At 41.7% G+C, this 16536-nt stretch overlaps 1 protein-coding gene across 1 annotated transcript in view; it reads right to left on the bottom strand.

Moving 5' to 3' along the window:
• Positions 1-16536, bottom strand: part of PTPRB (protein tyrosine phosphatase, receptor type B) — a 64420-nt gene that overhangs the window by 47119 nt on the left and 765 nt on the right. The window contains exons 2-3 of the mRNA XM_026061791.1: positions 15570-15962; positions 4799-5037 (exon numbers count right to left, since the gene is read on the bottom strand). Coding sequence (XP_025917576.1) covers positions 4799-5037; positions 15570-15962 — 632 coding nt within the window. The remainder of the gene's footprint in view (positions 1-4798; positions 5038-15569; positions 15963-16536) is intronic.

Here is a 16536-nt window from a genome sequence, read left to right as displayed (position 1 = left end):
CCCTTCGCTTTCCTCCGGCCCCCTCTCCCACCGCACCACTCTTCCTTCCTCGCCGCTTCCTCCCGCCTCTGCTTCCCCCTGGGGATCCTCTCCCAGCGCCGTTTTTGGCTCGGCGCGGCTGTGGCGGGCCCCTCGCCCCCTCCTCCCTCGGGCAGGCTGCCCTGTGCGGGGCCCACACTGTGCAGTGCCTTGCACCTGACTTTGTGCCCACCTCACCTCACCTGGCTCCATGTCCATTGCACCTTGCACCTGCCGCACCTCGTGCCCACCTGACCTTGCCTGGCTTTGTGTCCACTGCACCTTGCACCTGCTGTACCTTGTGTCCACCACACCTTGCCTGGCTTCATGTCCATTACACCTCGCACCTGCCGCACCTCATGCCCACCTCACCTTGCCTGGCTTCATGTCTGCTGCACCTTGCACTTGCCATGCCTTGTACCTGCCGCACATTGCGCCCACCGCACCTCACGCCTGCCACGCCGCACCTCATACTGGCTGCACCTCACATCTCGCCTCGCCTCGTGCTCACCATGCTGCACCTCACACCCACCGCACCTTCTACCTGCTGCACTTGGCACTCACCTTCCCTCCCACCTGCCTCATCCCACACTGCCTCATCTCGCACTCACCTTGCCTTGAGCCCACGTCATCTCGCCCTCATGCTGGCCTCACACTGGCACCATCTCCCAACCCCCCGCCGCTAGTCTGTGCTGTCCCTAGACAGGCACTCCAACTCTGCGTCCTCACCACTCACGTTTCTGCTGGATCGTTTCCCCTCTGTGGCTAATGGGCTGCACAAGCCCCTCTAGCTCTAGGGCTCCCTGAGGAGGACCTCAGGGGCGCGTGGGGTTAGCTGGAGACCACCGAGGCCTCCATCCTCTCAGGGCGATGTGCAGCCAGGAGGCACCTGGCAGAGCCTGCCATGGAGCTGCTTCCCTCAGCCCCACGCGCCAGTGGCGGAGCAGCTCGTACGCCAACAGCAGCTCGTACGCCAATGGCCAGGTAATCTCAGCTTTTTGGTTCTGCATCCAGTTCTGTCCTTGAAACAATCTCCGTCCCAGTCCCCTGAATATCTCCCAGCCTAAAATTACACACCATCGAAAGCAAGAGAGTCGCCACGTTTTCAGACAATACAAAACAAGCTGAGCACGACTCCAAATTCGGAAACAGCTGTAGCACAATGCTCCATTTCTGTCATGCACACCCATTTCCTTTTACTTAGGTTTCAGCCTTTTAAAACTCCTGTATATTTGTATTGGGGGGGAGGGGGTAAAGAAGAAGAAACATAACTAAAATTCAGACCTTCAGATATTCAAGTAGACAAGCAGTTATTGGGTAAATTTGTGATTGCATAAAGGGGGAGGAATATGACATTTACTGTCTTTGCACAGGAATGTGGCACATTTCTGCACTGTTCTGTACTGTATGGTTCACATAGGATTTAAACTTTTAAAAGCAGCACCTCAAACAAATTCATCAGCATCTCTGTTTCATTTTTTGTCCCACTTTGATATTCAGAGAGAAAAAGGTGCTGTGGTTTAAAAATGTTAGTTTGCCCTTTAGGGGAACTGCTAGTATAGGATTTTTCTGGGTATCAAGCTGTCAAGCAGGATACAAATATCTGAAAAGCCTTAGCTCTCATTCTTCCATTCAGAGAGCAGAGTGTTGTCCAGCACCCGTGGAAAGCTTCATTTATCTCAGTGGAGCTCCATGCCTGGTCCTAGTGTCATGGCATAGAAAGTGCTGGGCTTTAACCTGCAAGGGCTCATGATGATTTTTAAATTTATGGTTAATAACCTGAAGCAATGATATAAATATGTGTTGATTATTAGTTAATTCTCAAGCCCATCACAAAACAAGATCCCCCTTGTAACAGATATTTTACATACTTCTGATGAAAGAAGGGACTTTGCCCTAAAGAGCTATTACAGTGATAAACTGTTGATGGAAAACACAAGGTATGTGTGGTAGACATGAATTGGGACTAAAATGATACTGGTGTCTTGTAATCAAGATGAGAGATTTTTACAGCATAATATCATCTTTAGATGACTGTGCTTTCTGGACCTAATGGCATAAACCACATCAGTATTTTCCCAGCACTGGAGGACAGCAAATTTGAAGGCTTATCAGGATGTTTGGTTTGCTTCAGGTCCCTCTTTGAACATAAGAATATTCAGGGTCACCTGCCTTTTCTTGGAAAGTGAAGCTCACATTGTAGAGATTCTTGAAAACATGTCCATCATCTGAACTTGCAGAAAATATATAATTTAGATAAGTGGGTGTAAATTAGTTAGATAGATGTAATACATGAATGAAGAAAAATCAGTGCAAACTAACAAAATTCAGGAAAGAAATTTCACCTACTTCAAGTGCAAGCTAAAGCTTCTTGGAAATGTCTGTCTGCCTTTTCCAGCTAACATAAATTAATGTGTGGAGAAAAAAGTAGGTTGCTGCTTCTCAGCATTGCCTATAGTTTAGAAGTTCCTATTTTATTACTGTTATTCTTGCTATCGTAAAATTTTTAAAACTACCCCGTTATAGTTACATTAGTAGGAAAGTACTGGTTTATGGGTTTTAAGACTTCCTTCTGTACATTATCCAGCACGGTGTTGCTCTAAGGGCAAGGTCTGCCACAGATGTCTATGCCAGCACTGGAATAAAACAGGAGGGGCTCATCATTCACTGGTGGCAACATATTTATATAAAATAGCCAACATTATATGAGTAATTACTTCCAGACTGGTATTGAATAAACGGGCTTTTAGCAAATCGCCAGTCATAGCCTTTAACACTGGCTGATCTATGTGGCAAGCCAAGAAACTAATTAAAAAAGAAAAAAAAAAAAGAACTGGAAGTGAGTTTTGGGAGTGGCCAGACATGTCTCTAATAGCAGGCTCCAAAGTCTCTTTCAGACACTTTCCCAAGGTTTCCTGACTTTTTTTTAACACCAACTTCTCTCTCTGTCTCTCTAATCAAGAGGAAATGGACTTTACATAGCTTTTGTCATGGCTTGAAAGTGCAAGCTGCAGTTTTACTTGAAATCCAAGGCTGCTCTAAACTAAACATTTTGTTTGTCTGAAGTGCCACCATTGTCCCCCCCAAAATGGGAATGCTCACAGCCAAGTAACTTTAAGGCTTTAATTCTACAAACAAGAGGACCTGGCCTGGGCAGATGCAGTTCATAGAAGGTATTGTCTTCCTAACAACAATACTCAGCACTTAGTACTATGTGTTTTCAAAGTATTGTGTTAATCTCAATTAATCTTCTAAACATCCCTGCTAGCTTGACAACTTTTTTTTAAACTTCATTCTAAAGATAGGGAAACTGAAAGATGGAGGCCAAAAATTTTAAGCTTGCATGTCTAAAATGGGGTATACAGATTCAAATGGCTGGCTGGAAGCTCCAAGGTCCAGACACTCATGAAAATTGTTTTTGTGGTGATGCCTACCGTGCTTATCTTCAGGAATCTCTTTTGAAAGCCTTGACTAAGTAACTTGCTCAACTCTAAATCATGTGAATCGGTAGATGAACTGGGGTAGGAACAGCAGTAGCTCTCAGTTCAGACAGTGCCTTTTCTCTGGCACTGGTGAGGCTATTTAGTAGCAGTGCTGGAGGCAATTTGGGTAATAGTTGCTTTTGTAGAACATTTCCATTTGGAGGAGACAGGCATTCTGTGCAGGAGGTACGCACATGAACGGAGGGCATGGGGAAATTAGCTCAGGCTGCCTGCACCAAGCCAGAATAATCATATTTTAACACAGAACCATCCATCAGCTGTTGAACAAGGTGCAGCGTGTCTGTCATCAGCTCAGTCCCTTTTGGCCAGCACTAGGATAGCAGTGGCAGGTTCCCTAAACCTTCAAGTTGGTTATTTGGGTCAACGCAGCCCAGGGTGACACTGCTTCTCCTTTTCCCTTTCTGAGCCAGGCTCTAGCAATGTTGTTCGTACCAGATGGTACAAGATTTCTTTAGGGTAACCAAGGGTATGTAGCAGCTCCCCTTAAAGACTGCTCTGTCCACACTCCTCCCAAATACAAAACATATTTCTTAGTCTCATTCACCATTACACTGACAGCCAAAGTAATGACTAAAACAATGTATTTGCCTACACCCATATTTTGAGAGCAGTGTGGTCTCCTTGACAAGAAGCCACACACAAGTTAGGGGCTCTTACTTCTAGACCACCACGTGCTGATAGCTATAAAGAGACCAACAATGTCCTGTGGACTTCAGCTCTGGCTGCCCGTGCACATTTTGCAGGTGATGATAACAGATTCACTCTCAAATCACTTAACTGTGCCTTGCCCACCCAAAAAGAAGACTGGGAGCTGACGGGGAGATACTGAATGCCCACATCACGTATCCTAAATTAGGTCATAAAACATCCTGTGTTTCTTAAAGCATAATAACAGCTAGAACCTCACTCATGCAGCAAGCCAGTGGCAGACACTAAGACACTGGGAGCAGACACCCAGGCTCCCATGTCTCCTGCAAGATCCGTGATCTTTCCACTGCACCTCACATATCCTGAGCATTTCCCCTTTTAGGTCAGAGATTTTTCACAACACATTGTGCATGCCAGGATCATGCTGTAGAGAAGAGGCAGAATTTTTCTGCAGCTGTATTTTTAGCAAAGGGCATTATCAGAATGAACAAAGTATCCAGTTAAAATAAAGAACAAAGTTCAATCCTCTAGTTTTTTTCAGTCCACCAAATGTCCACCTGTAATAGCTATCAGGTTCCACAGAGTGGAGCAGGCTTGATATAAATCAATCAATAATTCCTCTGCCTTACCTCCTCTGTAGTGCTAGAGTATTGAAGAGTAGTTGTCAGAATCCAGGGTTTCTTTGTTACTGCAGATTTCAAGTCAAAATAGAGATTTTCAATGACATTTTTACTGAAGTGTTCAGTTACATCTCTGATGAATGTCTGCGTGCTACTCTTAAGCAGACTTTCAGGCCTAGACGTAATAGCATTAAAAGGGGAGGATGTAGTTATTGTACTCCATACAGAAGTTTCTGCATCTTGAAGATCTAAGACAAATAAAGGAAAATAATTAAAATCACCTTTACATTTTTATCATCAATTCTTTAGATGCTAATAAATGTGGCTGATATGACTCCTAAGTAGTTTAAGTGCACCCTTGAGGTCTCTGTTTTTTATTTTCAGTGCAAACAGGTATTGTGCATCAAGATCAAACTTTGTGCAAAACAAAAGCATGAAAAAAAATTTCCCTGACCATTCATACCATTTGTTTTAAATGTAATTCATCATTGATTCCAAAATGAAGAGAAAGGATAGCACAATGTTTTAGCTCATAACTTTTTCACTTACTTTACTCTATCAAACAGCATACAATTTCAGCATTGTATGGCCAAAAAAAACCCCTACTTGTAAGTGCCATGGCCAGATTCTCATCTCCCTTTTGTTGGTGTAAGCACAGTATTATTTTATTCAAGTTAATGAAGTTCCTTATGTCCACATGGGACATTCCTCTCACATTTTAAAGCAGTCCCATGCAGAGAACATACTAGTGCTTGGCTGATGTCATTCCAAGGTTCAGCTAACAATCGTATCAGTTAACTGAAGTGTCTGCAAATTTAACTGTGGATTTGCTTTTTTAGTCACGTATCCTTCAGAGTACGCCAAAGTTGCAATTAGAGTGCAGGAAAGATTTTACTACGCATTTTTCCTCCACATTTTCATGGCTCTTCCTCCCCATTGGTATGTATTTAATATCCTTTCTTTGTGGCTGTGAGGGCAGGGTTCAAGTTGTGGTGGCCTCTACATCTGGTAGCATCACATTTCAGCTAAGCAATTGGAATTGCTCACTGGCCCCTTCTCCTTACAAAAAGCTGCCCTGCCATTGCTGGAGCACAGCTAATGTGTATTGGCTCACAGCCCAAGATAGTTTGTCTGTCCTTGAACTGGGGTCTCCAGCGTGACAGAACCTTGTTTTGCTGCTGAGCCACTGGGCTGGTTGCCATTTATAACAATTTGAGCTCACAAGCCCTCTAAAAAAAAATTTAATGACTGGGTTAAATTGCAGCAGAAGCTTCCAAATGTAATTACTTGGCATGTAATTATGATGTCTTAGCCGGCCAACCTGTGATTACTTCCAAAGGATCAGTGGGTGAGCTCCCATGAAGTCAATATTATCTTTTTTTGTATATGTGTAAATATATACATTAATGTGTTTATTTAATGAAACTTGCAGTACTCTTGTTTCCATCTAGAAATAAAAATGAGATAGTAAGCCCTTGTAAGTGACACTTTCATGAAAGCATTTCCTGCTCTCAACAGCACAGTGTGTTCACCTGGTATGCAGCTTTGCGTCCTCTTGAAAAAGATTTGTTTGGCAGGGGGGATGTTACTCACATTAAACATTTCCCTTCCTTTTATCTAACTTTGCTTCTCTGGGAATAAAAATGTTCAAGTGTTCATTTCATTACAAAAAATGTTGATCACATTTTTTTTCTAAATCAAGGCACTGAAAACAATACTATGGATCTAATTCTGCCCTCTCTTACACCGATGTAAAGGATATTGCCTAACCCCCAGGTCTGCTCCAGTGCTGCACAACCATCATTATGTTGCAGCAGTATTTGCAGACTCCCCTGCAGAGTGCCTGTTGCACAAAGTCTGCGGTGGTGCTACCTCACACACCTTTGTGGCCCCCATCAAAAGGAAGAGAAAGACTCTGGCAGCAGCAGCCTCGTGCTCCAGCTGTCATCAGCTGCTCAAATAAACCCTTTAGCTGACACAAGTCCAGACTCACTCACTCTAAATTGCGGGTAAGTTGCTGTTTCTAGGGATCTCCTATTAGCTGGGGGGTCTCTGAAAGTAGCCAACTAGAAATGCTAGCCACAAGGACTTGGACAGAATTTAGGCCTGCTGGCTCTGTGCCTCTCAGATATCTCCAAGTCTAGCAGGGAGTAGGCTACTGCTAGAAACACGGCTAAAAAAAGTACACCTGGGTGGTCAGCAGCCGTTTAAGAAAAAAGGCCACTCCATTAGGTGCCTAAATATAGATTTACACACCCAACTTAAAAACACATTAAAAAAAAAAAAACTTGGCTTTATTTACAGACAAATAGCAGCAATTCCAACAGGAAGATGTTTGCATTCCAGTACCAATTGTGTTTTAGGAAAGCTGCTACTCCATAAAAGGGAAGCTGGTGCTGCCAGTGACGCTGACGGGACTCTGCAGCCAGGGGTAACCAGTATTCCCGGTGCAGGAGCCGAGAGGAGACTCCGTCCCCACTGGAAAGGTTCTCAGCAATGTTCCCCCAGCAATGGCAGATATTACGACTGAGCCCTCAGTCACAGCACAAACGAACAGCTCTTGTCAAGCTCAGTGCTACCTGGGTTTCCAGTCAAAGGATCTTTCCGGTCAAAGACTGTCGACAGTCTTTTACCTGTGACCCATGGATGGAAATGGCTTGTGCATGGCAGTATGCCATACTGGACAAAAAAGGTCCGTATCTGCCCTCACTTCAAGAAAAGCAGGATCCAGGTTTATTGTATCTTTCTAAGGAAAGCCACCATAGTCCTAGCCTGAGAGCTCACATCCTTTCTTAAATAGCAGGCTTTTATAGAAGAAAACTGCATATTATAGGACCCAAGCAAACAGGCTTCTACACATCTTGCGTTCCACATTAGTATCTCTTTTGAAAGAGGGAAAACTCAGCTCCTGTCTGGACATCAGTAAAGTATACAGAAATCTCCACAGTGGGATTTTTCAGAAGTGCTTAACATTGTTCTAGCAGTCTCTTTGGAAATCAGTCATAAAACTCTTCATGGGAACAGAATTACAGAACTGACACTGACATTGATCACTAGTGGCTGAATGATATATAGTGTGTGAACTATTGTAATCATTGTAATCATCAGTAACACACCCAGGAGAAATTATGACTTATGACTAAGCGCACGTTTCATCCATGGTGTGCGCTGCAGACTGCATCCATCTGCACAACAGCAGGCCATTTACGAGAAAAGGAAATCCGTAAGATTTGCATATACAAGGAGCAAGAACACTGCTTGTGATCACTGCTTCGTTGTCAAATCCTACAGTGGAGCTTTCAAACTCAGATGAGCTGCCATGGTGCAGCTTTCTGAATTTCCTGGCTTCTTACCATTCTGCCTACCCAGTGAAAGCACACCCAGTTTTGGAAAACTGAGGCTGAACTGCTGGTGAAACGTATATGAATCAGTTATCTACTGTATAAGAAAAAATACTGTGTAAGACTGGATCTAACTCACAGCAAGTTTGTAAATTAAAAGGGATTGTTTTAAGGAGATCTCTGTATATGCAGGAAAAATGAATTATCTGTTTAGATATCTAACTTCTTGTAAATAGACTGCAAAAAAAAAAATCATATTTAGATTTCTGTTGTATGTATGAGTGTGACAGAAGAACAAAATCTGCTAAGTGGCCTTTCTTTCCATGCAAATGTAGAGTTTTTAAGAGCTGCAAAATGTATATTACTTTAGAAAAATATCTTTCTTATCTGAGATGTTGCAGAGTTTAGTGATGTTTGTATTTCATGTCACAGAGGTAAAACAGCTCCAAACTTCAGTTTAGTCCCAAATTGCTTTTATAACCTGCTTATTTTCGACATGCTGAAGTAGCCACCTAAAGGCTCTTTCAGCATTAGTGCTAGCAGAGCATCCCAGATAACCATGCTGCTACTACCTACAGCTTAGCTCCACCAGGTCTAGTTCTGATAGTAGTACAGATAATCCCAGCTCACCCTGAAGTGGACACCTAATTTTTGTCACTGAAAGCTATTTAGACTTCATTAACTACATGGATTAGGTCTCTACTGAAGAGAGCTTAGAAATGTAGCTGCTATGTAGACACCTAGGGCTTGGTTCAGTTGCCTAAATATAGGTATCTAGCGCTATCTGAAATGCTCTAGGGAATTCAAGACATCTGCTAAAGGCTCACATAGGAACTATGGGAGATCTATATCCCAGCTATATCCTACCCCTTCTGGGTAGGTAATCAGAGGTCAGGTGGGATATCCTGGAGCATCTCAAATGGCAGAAAGCACCTATGCTGAGATAACTAAATCAGGGCCTTCCTTTAGACACCTGCTTAGACGCCTGGAAGCTGAAGCCTACTCCAGCCTCCACATAGAGATCTATACAAAATAAAGAGAGAAGTCTTATTCATGAAAATTATCAGTATAGTTGCCTGGAACTGGCATCTTTGTTTGCACTTGCAGCAGAAGATGAAATAATACAACAGAACTAGCCACCCTCTTGGTCACTTTGGGGAGCTGTTCATATCACTACATTTTTCCCTTTGAAAGTAGCCTGCCTATTTTTGTTCTGTTCTTTCTGTGCTATGGCTCACTGAGACTTTTAAAATGTACCAAAATAAAAGACCTGGGCTACAGTGCAGATTTTTCCATTTCTTTTTACAAACTGTAAAAACACATTTATCTTTGGGGTCCTCTTAGTATGGTATTGGATTGTGTACAAAGACTTGTAATTACATCCAAGGATCTGAGATTGATTCCTGTCTTATTCCAGGCACAGCTGAGCAAAAGCGGTCAGCCATTTATTGCTTAGATCAATGAAAGAAGATTCAAGTCATTTTTAATATTTGACAGATTCACATAGATGTTAGTAAGCTCTTTTACTTACAAAACCCTCTAAAATAATAATTTAGGAAGATCAAAACAGGTTTGTCTGAATGGTTTTTAGGAAAAAACAATTTTGGGTCAACTCAAAATTGCCAGTGGAAAGAAGATAATGATTCTCACAATTCTAATTTATCCTGGAGAAATGTGCAAAGACTCCACTTAAAAAAAAAGAGCTGTGAACCTGTGGGTAGATTGTTGCAGTCATTAATATTGAAGGTGTGGACAGAGACATCCATTAAGGCCTGAAGATGTTAACATGATTGCAAAAATAGGTAATAGTTTCTTCAAATAAGATCACATGGAATGTGCTGGCTCTTTATTCTGTGACAGAGGAGAAGCAGAATATTTTGGGATGAGAATACTTTTTCGTGGTCTTTGAGCTAGCATGATGAAAGCCAAGTGACTAGAGTCACTCCAGATCAGAGGCTTTATGGTCTCACACAAAACCCCAAACTTTTTTAGACTAATCAAAGAAAACCACTAGACACATTTATTTTCTCTTCAGAGCACATTATATCCTACTGTTATGTTTGATGCCTACAATGCTGCCCCTTGAAACTCCTGGAATTTGGCAATTTTGACTAAGTTATCATATTACAATTTTTAAATGATATTTAATTAAATTTTTTTATCATTTTGGCTATCTCTAGTATATGCAATTTAAAAGAATCCTTCAGATAATATCAGCATGCCTAGATGGAAAACTTTTTTAGTTCTGTAAATGCATTAGAAACACTTTGTGTCTTGTTAAGAGCTAATGGCTATTTTCAGGTCACTGAATTTGACATCTAATGCATGCTTAAACATCTCCTATAATTAAAAAAAAAGCTTCTGTTAGGCACTTCAGTGTATATTTAATAAAATTTGAAAGTGGCCCTTGTTCATGTTCGTGGACTGTTAGGTAGACAGTGGTTGCTAGCAGTGGCTGGTCTCATGACTGTTTTGATCTCAGACATTGTAGTAGACACATGATCTGCACTGGTTCATGGTGAGTGCCCCAAGCACATCCCTAAGTACCCTGTGGATAGCAATGAATAATTTAGCTGCAGGACTTCTGGTAAGAAGGGAAAGAAAAAGGGTGCACAGCAGGTGGCAAAGTTGCATCTATTTCTACTGAAACATAGATGTAAAAGTGGGGGTTAAGATTTTGTGTTTATATTCATTACAAGTAAAATCTCTGGAATTAAAGGGACTCAGAGAAGGAGGCAAAGGGACCTGCACTTAATGAACAGCAGACATTAGTCCCTTTGGACTACTGAGAGCCTCTTGTGGTTAATTAACTACTGCAACATTGTCCATCTTGTGCCCCTCCCGGTCTGGAGCACCTTCCATCCGAACTGCTCCCTTCCCCCAGGAAGATGGAGAAAACCTCTGTAAAAAGGAATGTGGAAAGATGCAGGCTGACTGACAAAGCTTGGAGTTGCAACTTTTACTTTGGGTGAAAAGGAAGGAGGGAAGGGGAAAAGAAACAGAGAGCCAACAAGGTATTTTGACATCTGGGACAAGATATCTGTTGGTTCCCATCTCTCACTCCCCTCCTCACCCTACTTCTTAGGCTTCTCCTGCACAAAAGATAGAATTGCTCCCTCTTGGAGAGGACACTCTCCCCTCCTACCGTGAGCTGGGTGAGATACAAAGTTGGCTGGGCAAGAGCAATGGTTTTGTTGTAGGCAAGTTGCTGCCATTTCTGTGCTCCTGCCACCTTTCTTTGGTGCTCTTCCCCTTTCCCAAGAAGAGTGCTGGGAAGATGCACTCTTCCCCTACCATGGCCCTGTGTAGGCATGGTGCAGAGCAGGCCTCAGCCCTCTGAGTCTTCACTGCTCTGGTCTCTTCTACGCCTCGTCTCACCCACTGAAGTTGACAGAAGTGTCAGCAATCAGACATGACCCCAGTAAGCTCAGGCTCAAATATAAAGTAGGCAGTCTGAAAATGGGATAAGGGGAAGAGAGTAGCCCATGTGAAAGGTAGGTGATGAGAAAGAGCAGGTAGAGGGCCAGAGACTGGGGTAGAAAAGGAGGAAACACTGCAGAGGTAACAGTCTGAACGTCAGATAGCACATGGGTCTTTTGCTTGTATGTAGTATCTAGTGTTTTGTCTATTTTAGACTGCAGACAAAACAAAAGATAAAAAGATGCTATATTTGTTGTGGATCCCACCATGCTTCTTAAGTACCTGACATAAGAGTAGGCTATAAAGCCCTTCTCTTTTACAAAGTCAGGAGACTCCTCTGAATGGGGTTTAGTCATGAAATCCTCAGCTCTGAGGAAAAAAAGAGAGTTTGCAGCTACAAGCACTTCAAGAGATATCCCTATTATTTATCATAGGGTAGAAGGGAAATGCAATGCAGAGCATCATATTACAAAACAGTTCATGGCCCTTTCTGTGTCCAGACTGCTCTACAGGCTGCATGGTAATCTCTAGATCCAAGCGAATAACGACAGCATATGGCTTGTGCTTGTGTCTACCTATTTGAGATCATTCTCCATTTTCCTCAGTGAATAACTGTTGGTTTGCAGCATTTTTGAGGTCTGTTGGGAGTATGCAGGGTACCGCATGGCGTCGCCTCTGTTCTCTGTGTGTTTTACCCAAACTAAGGCACCCAGAACAAAAGATGCTTTTAAGAACTGCTTATACAACTCAGAAGTGACACTAGCATTAGTGCTAGCAGTGCTCTGGGTGATTTCCAGACACACAAGAGGAGATGGGGCTTGTCCCACAATTGTAATTTGCAGGCATGTTATTTGCCATGTTTTCAGTCATAGTAATGATCTTTGCTCCTTCCAAACTAACATTGTCTGTGCTTTATAATAGTTATATAAGCTACTGTGTGTGACATTCCTACACAAATATATAATACCTCCATATACAAAATAGGAGCCTGAGAATCCTTAAGTCTGCTGATACTTCACATGCAAAACCACGCTTTATCTAGGTCTTCTGCTGTTTCTATGAGAACACTTCAAACTGCTTGCTGATTATCTAATTTAAGACTGCCTCAAATAATGTAAGTTTAAGTTAAGCTTCTTAAAGGTTCCCCTGCTATTCCCCATCTGTGTACATGCAATATTTACTTCACCTCTGGTCCAGACATAGCAGTCTTTCAATGAATGGAAGTTTTCCTTTCTTGTGAACTCCCTAATTCGCTCCCTAGGCCTGTTTCCTTTCCTCCATTCCTTCAAGTGCCATCCACTCCCTCATCATCCTGCCTTCCATCCTTTCAACTCCCCCATGTTTTCCTCCTCCCTGTTTCCATTCCTCTACCTTCTCCTGGTTCCTAGACTTACAGAAGCCCTGACCCCAATAGCCAGATAGTCCACTGCAGCAGCTGACCAGGTCACTTTGGTTGGACTCTAGAACAGTGAAGAGTGTTGCTCAGTAGAGTTAACATTGTTGGATGGTGTCTTGAAACATTGCTCTTGGTTCAGTGTTTCAGAATTTGCTCCCTTGAAAAGAGGGCCTAAGACTATTCCTCCCTTTGTCCAGAATATCCTACCAAATTTGATGAAAACTGAAGTCTCAGCACCTCAGAGGAGCTCAATACCTTGCCAAACTTGGCCCTGCTTCATGTTAGTTCTCCAGCTGCCAGAATAAAGCCTGTTTTTTATGTGAGAAGGACTGCCTGTTGTTAGATTTAAAGTGATCTCTGATTGAACAGAGACGGGATATGTATTTAAACCAATCCTGACTTTCACAAAGAGTAAGTTAGGTGAGAATTGTAGCAAAAAAATTTGTATCAAAACACATCTCAGTAGGCCAGTTTGAAACCCAAATACAAGCTCAAACCTTCCCCAAGTTCAGAACAATCATATTTGGCATTTGAATTAGGTTCACTGTAAAACGTAGTTGCAGTTGTTGCATTTGGAGCTTGTACTGTATCTGAGCTGATAAGATGATTGGGATGCAATTCAGTGAGTTACTTCTTTGCCAAAATCTCACTACTTTTTGTGAGCACTGTGAAAACAAAGGGTAAATTACACTAAAATAGACTGTTATTCAGGAGTAGAAAAACTTGCAGCTATTTCAGCTCTGAAGGCTTTGCTCAGTTTTTACTATCTTATATAAATATAGACTGAATATGTTATTTTAGGCTGATCCACTTCAGCTTTCATTGAAATCAGACAGATGTGCTTGGAAGACTAATTTTAGGCATTCAACACTAAAAATATTGACATGTGTGTAGACATCAGGACTAGGACTGGGGGCATTAGTTTTCTTCTGTAGTACTTACTATTAAACGTATTTAAAAAAATGCATATCTCTGTGCTGCTTCTAGTCTTCATGAGCTTCTTTGCTATATGCCTGGAATTCTTAGGCATTTAAGTATATCATAATGTACTGCTGATTTCTCAGGAGAGCTTCCCAGAGATGTCAGAAAAGAGATGATTGACACAGTCAAACGCTTAAAAGGGCATCTACAGGCCTATATACAGAGATAATTTCAGGAAAATTAAGGTAAATTGATTAAAAGGGTGAGCACAGTAAATAGATGAGAAGGTGCTTTACAACCCCATGGCAATTGTCTTACTCAGTTCTCATTGGTCTTAAACTGTTCCTCCTCTGAGGATGATTAAGAAACTTACTTTGACTCCATTAGGCCATACTTTATGCATCTAGCTAAAGAAAATAACGCTGCCTGAGTACTTCACCTTAACTTGTCATGGTGTCTTTGAATAAACAAGCCATACCTCCCCTATATGCAGGATTTCAAATGATTTTGGTCTTTTTTAATCCCTAAAATATATGGGAGGGCATCTTGGCCAATTTTCCATTCCTTGATTCTTCAGGCAGCCCTTTCAGACCTCCAGACAGGTGAGTAGTCCTGCCGCTGTGAGTAGATTCCTGCAAGTGCAGATTTGTTCACCAAACTGGTATCCAGCCTTACAAGGAATGGGAGGATCAGCTGCCAGTTATGCCTAAAACACTCCCAGGTTAGAAGTAACACGGAAGTTGTTTTAAACTTCCTGAAAACTTGGTCATATGTGAAAGGATAGGATCAAAAAGCCTTTTTGAAAAATCCTGTAAAGACAAGAATAAATTGTGTGTTCCCCCCAAAAAACTTAACTGTGCAGGTTGTTCTTCTTTACCTTGAAGAACCATTTAAAAGTGTGTGAGTAGAATACCAACAGGATTGTCATGAAGGATTAACAAAAAGGAGAACAGGCAAAGAGTTATTAAGCAGCATTCAAAACATTCTACCTACCCTTTTTTTTACAGATGCATATAAACATATCACTGCACAGGTGTATTAAGGCATCTGGAAGTGTATGCACAGACCCATACATCTTAAAGTGTTATTGCAAGCATTTCTGAGATTTTTGTTTCAGTTCATTATTCTGAGAATTTTGAATGTTCTCATATATATTCTACCCAAGGGCAGAGTGACACTGTGTAAACACTCAAATGCATAAGCCATATGGCCATTTAAATCATGCATTTAGGTTAACTAGAGAAATGATTGTGCATATATTTGATTTTCAGATGCCTTTTTGCTCTTGGCAGATGGAAAGTGAATTTGTGTGATAAAATGAATGGGGAGGAGAAGGACTTGTATCAGTCCATATTTGTAAAAACTACTGGGAATTAGTACCCACAATTCCGTTTAAAAGGAAGAAAGGAAGTGATGCAAAAATGGTGAGATGAACTTATACATAAGCACTTTGATTCAAAGACTGGGAGTAGAGAAAAGAAGGGACATCTTGAAAATATAAATTGGACTAAAAAAACCACCATCTCTCAGAAAATCAGCTCTCATCTCAGCTGTTCTGTTCATGGTTCTTTAATGGCTTTTGGCTATGAAAAATGTCTTTCTGTATGAATAAAATATCATCATTCTTAACACTTGACCGAGGGTAAAAGAGACATGGTTGTTACCAAAACTTCTAGGATACTTCTTTAAAGGAGTAGCTCACCTTGCTTGGAGCACAGATTTACATAGACGAGTTTTCCTGTCTCGCTGGCTCCTAGCTGCATCCATGAATGAAGGTATTTCTTACTCTGCTTGGCCATTACCTTCTGACCTTGCTTTGTGAGAAAGAGAGAGCTGTTGGCCACCTTCAGGAGCCCGTCCTCCTCGTGGCAAGTCCACCTGACTGCCTGGGGGCAATCAACGATGATGCTGCGAGACGACAGGGCAGAGCGTGTAGAGATGCTCAGGCACTGGCCAGATTTAACATGGAGGAGCCTGTCATTTGCTGTCCACCTCCACTGCTGGTTGAGATGGGTCATATTGCACTTTTCCATAATGACTCCTTTCTTTTCTGAAAGACACTGCTGTTTCTGGACATGGATAATCAGAAACCCTTCTGGAAGAGGAAAATTCCCCCCAAAATGAAATAGATTAGATGTGGTTGTTTAATAAAATAAATTCTTTATGATTTAAAATATATCAGCAAATAAATCACTCTTCCACTTTCTAAGTGGTGAACTTTTCACAAAATTTCCATGTGTTGAACCTATTAAAAAACCCCTATAACTACATGATGCAAGTGCTGGTTCATGGTAATGTAAAGAGTGAGAATGCAAAAAGCAAGCTATGATTGGTAAAGGTCACCTTGACCTTCACTGTATATAAAAAGGAAGAAAAAAAAATGAACTGGATATAAAAGAAAGCCAAGAACTATTGACTTTAAGTCCATTTCTAAAAACCCCATTTCCCCTGCTTGAAAGCATATAGAGATCGACAAAAGCTCTCTGTCTTTTTTTAGTTGTATGACACAGTCTTTTTACAATATAATTCACTGCCTGGAAATTGTTGTATTAAAACTCATAGTGTTTGTGAAGAATACATATAAGAGGACATTCCCAAATCTGTGTGCTTCTCGGTGTCTGTGCTTTTACAGGAATGGAGGCTCTTTACTGAAAGGAAGTAACTTATCT

Source organism: Apteryx rowi, unplaced genomic scaffold (assembly GCF_003343035.1).
Source record: "Apteryx rowi isolate R43461 unplaced genomic scaffold, aptRow1 scaffold_185, whole genome shotgun sequence".
NCBI lineage: Eukaryota > Metazoa > Chordata > Aves > Apterygiformes > Apterygidae > Apteryx > Apteryx rowi.
This window is presented reverse-complemented; position numbering and strand designations above follow the sequence as displayed.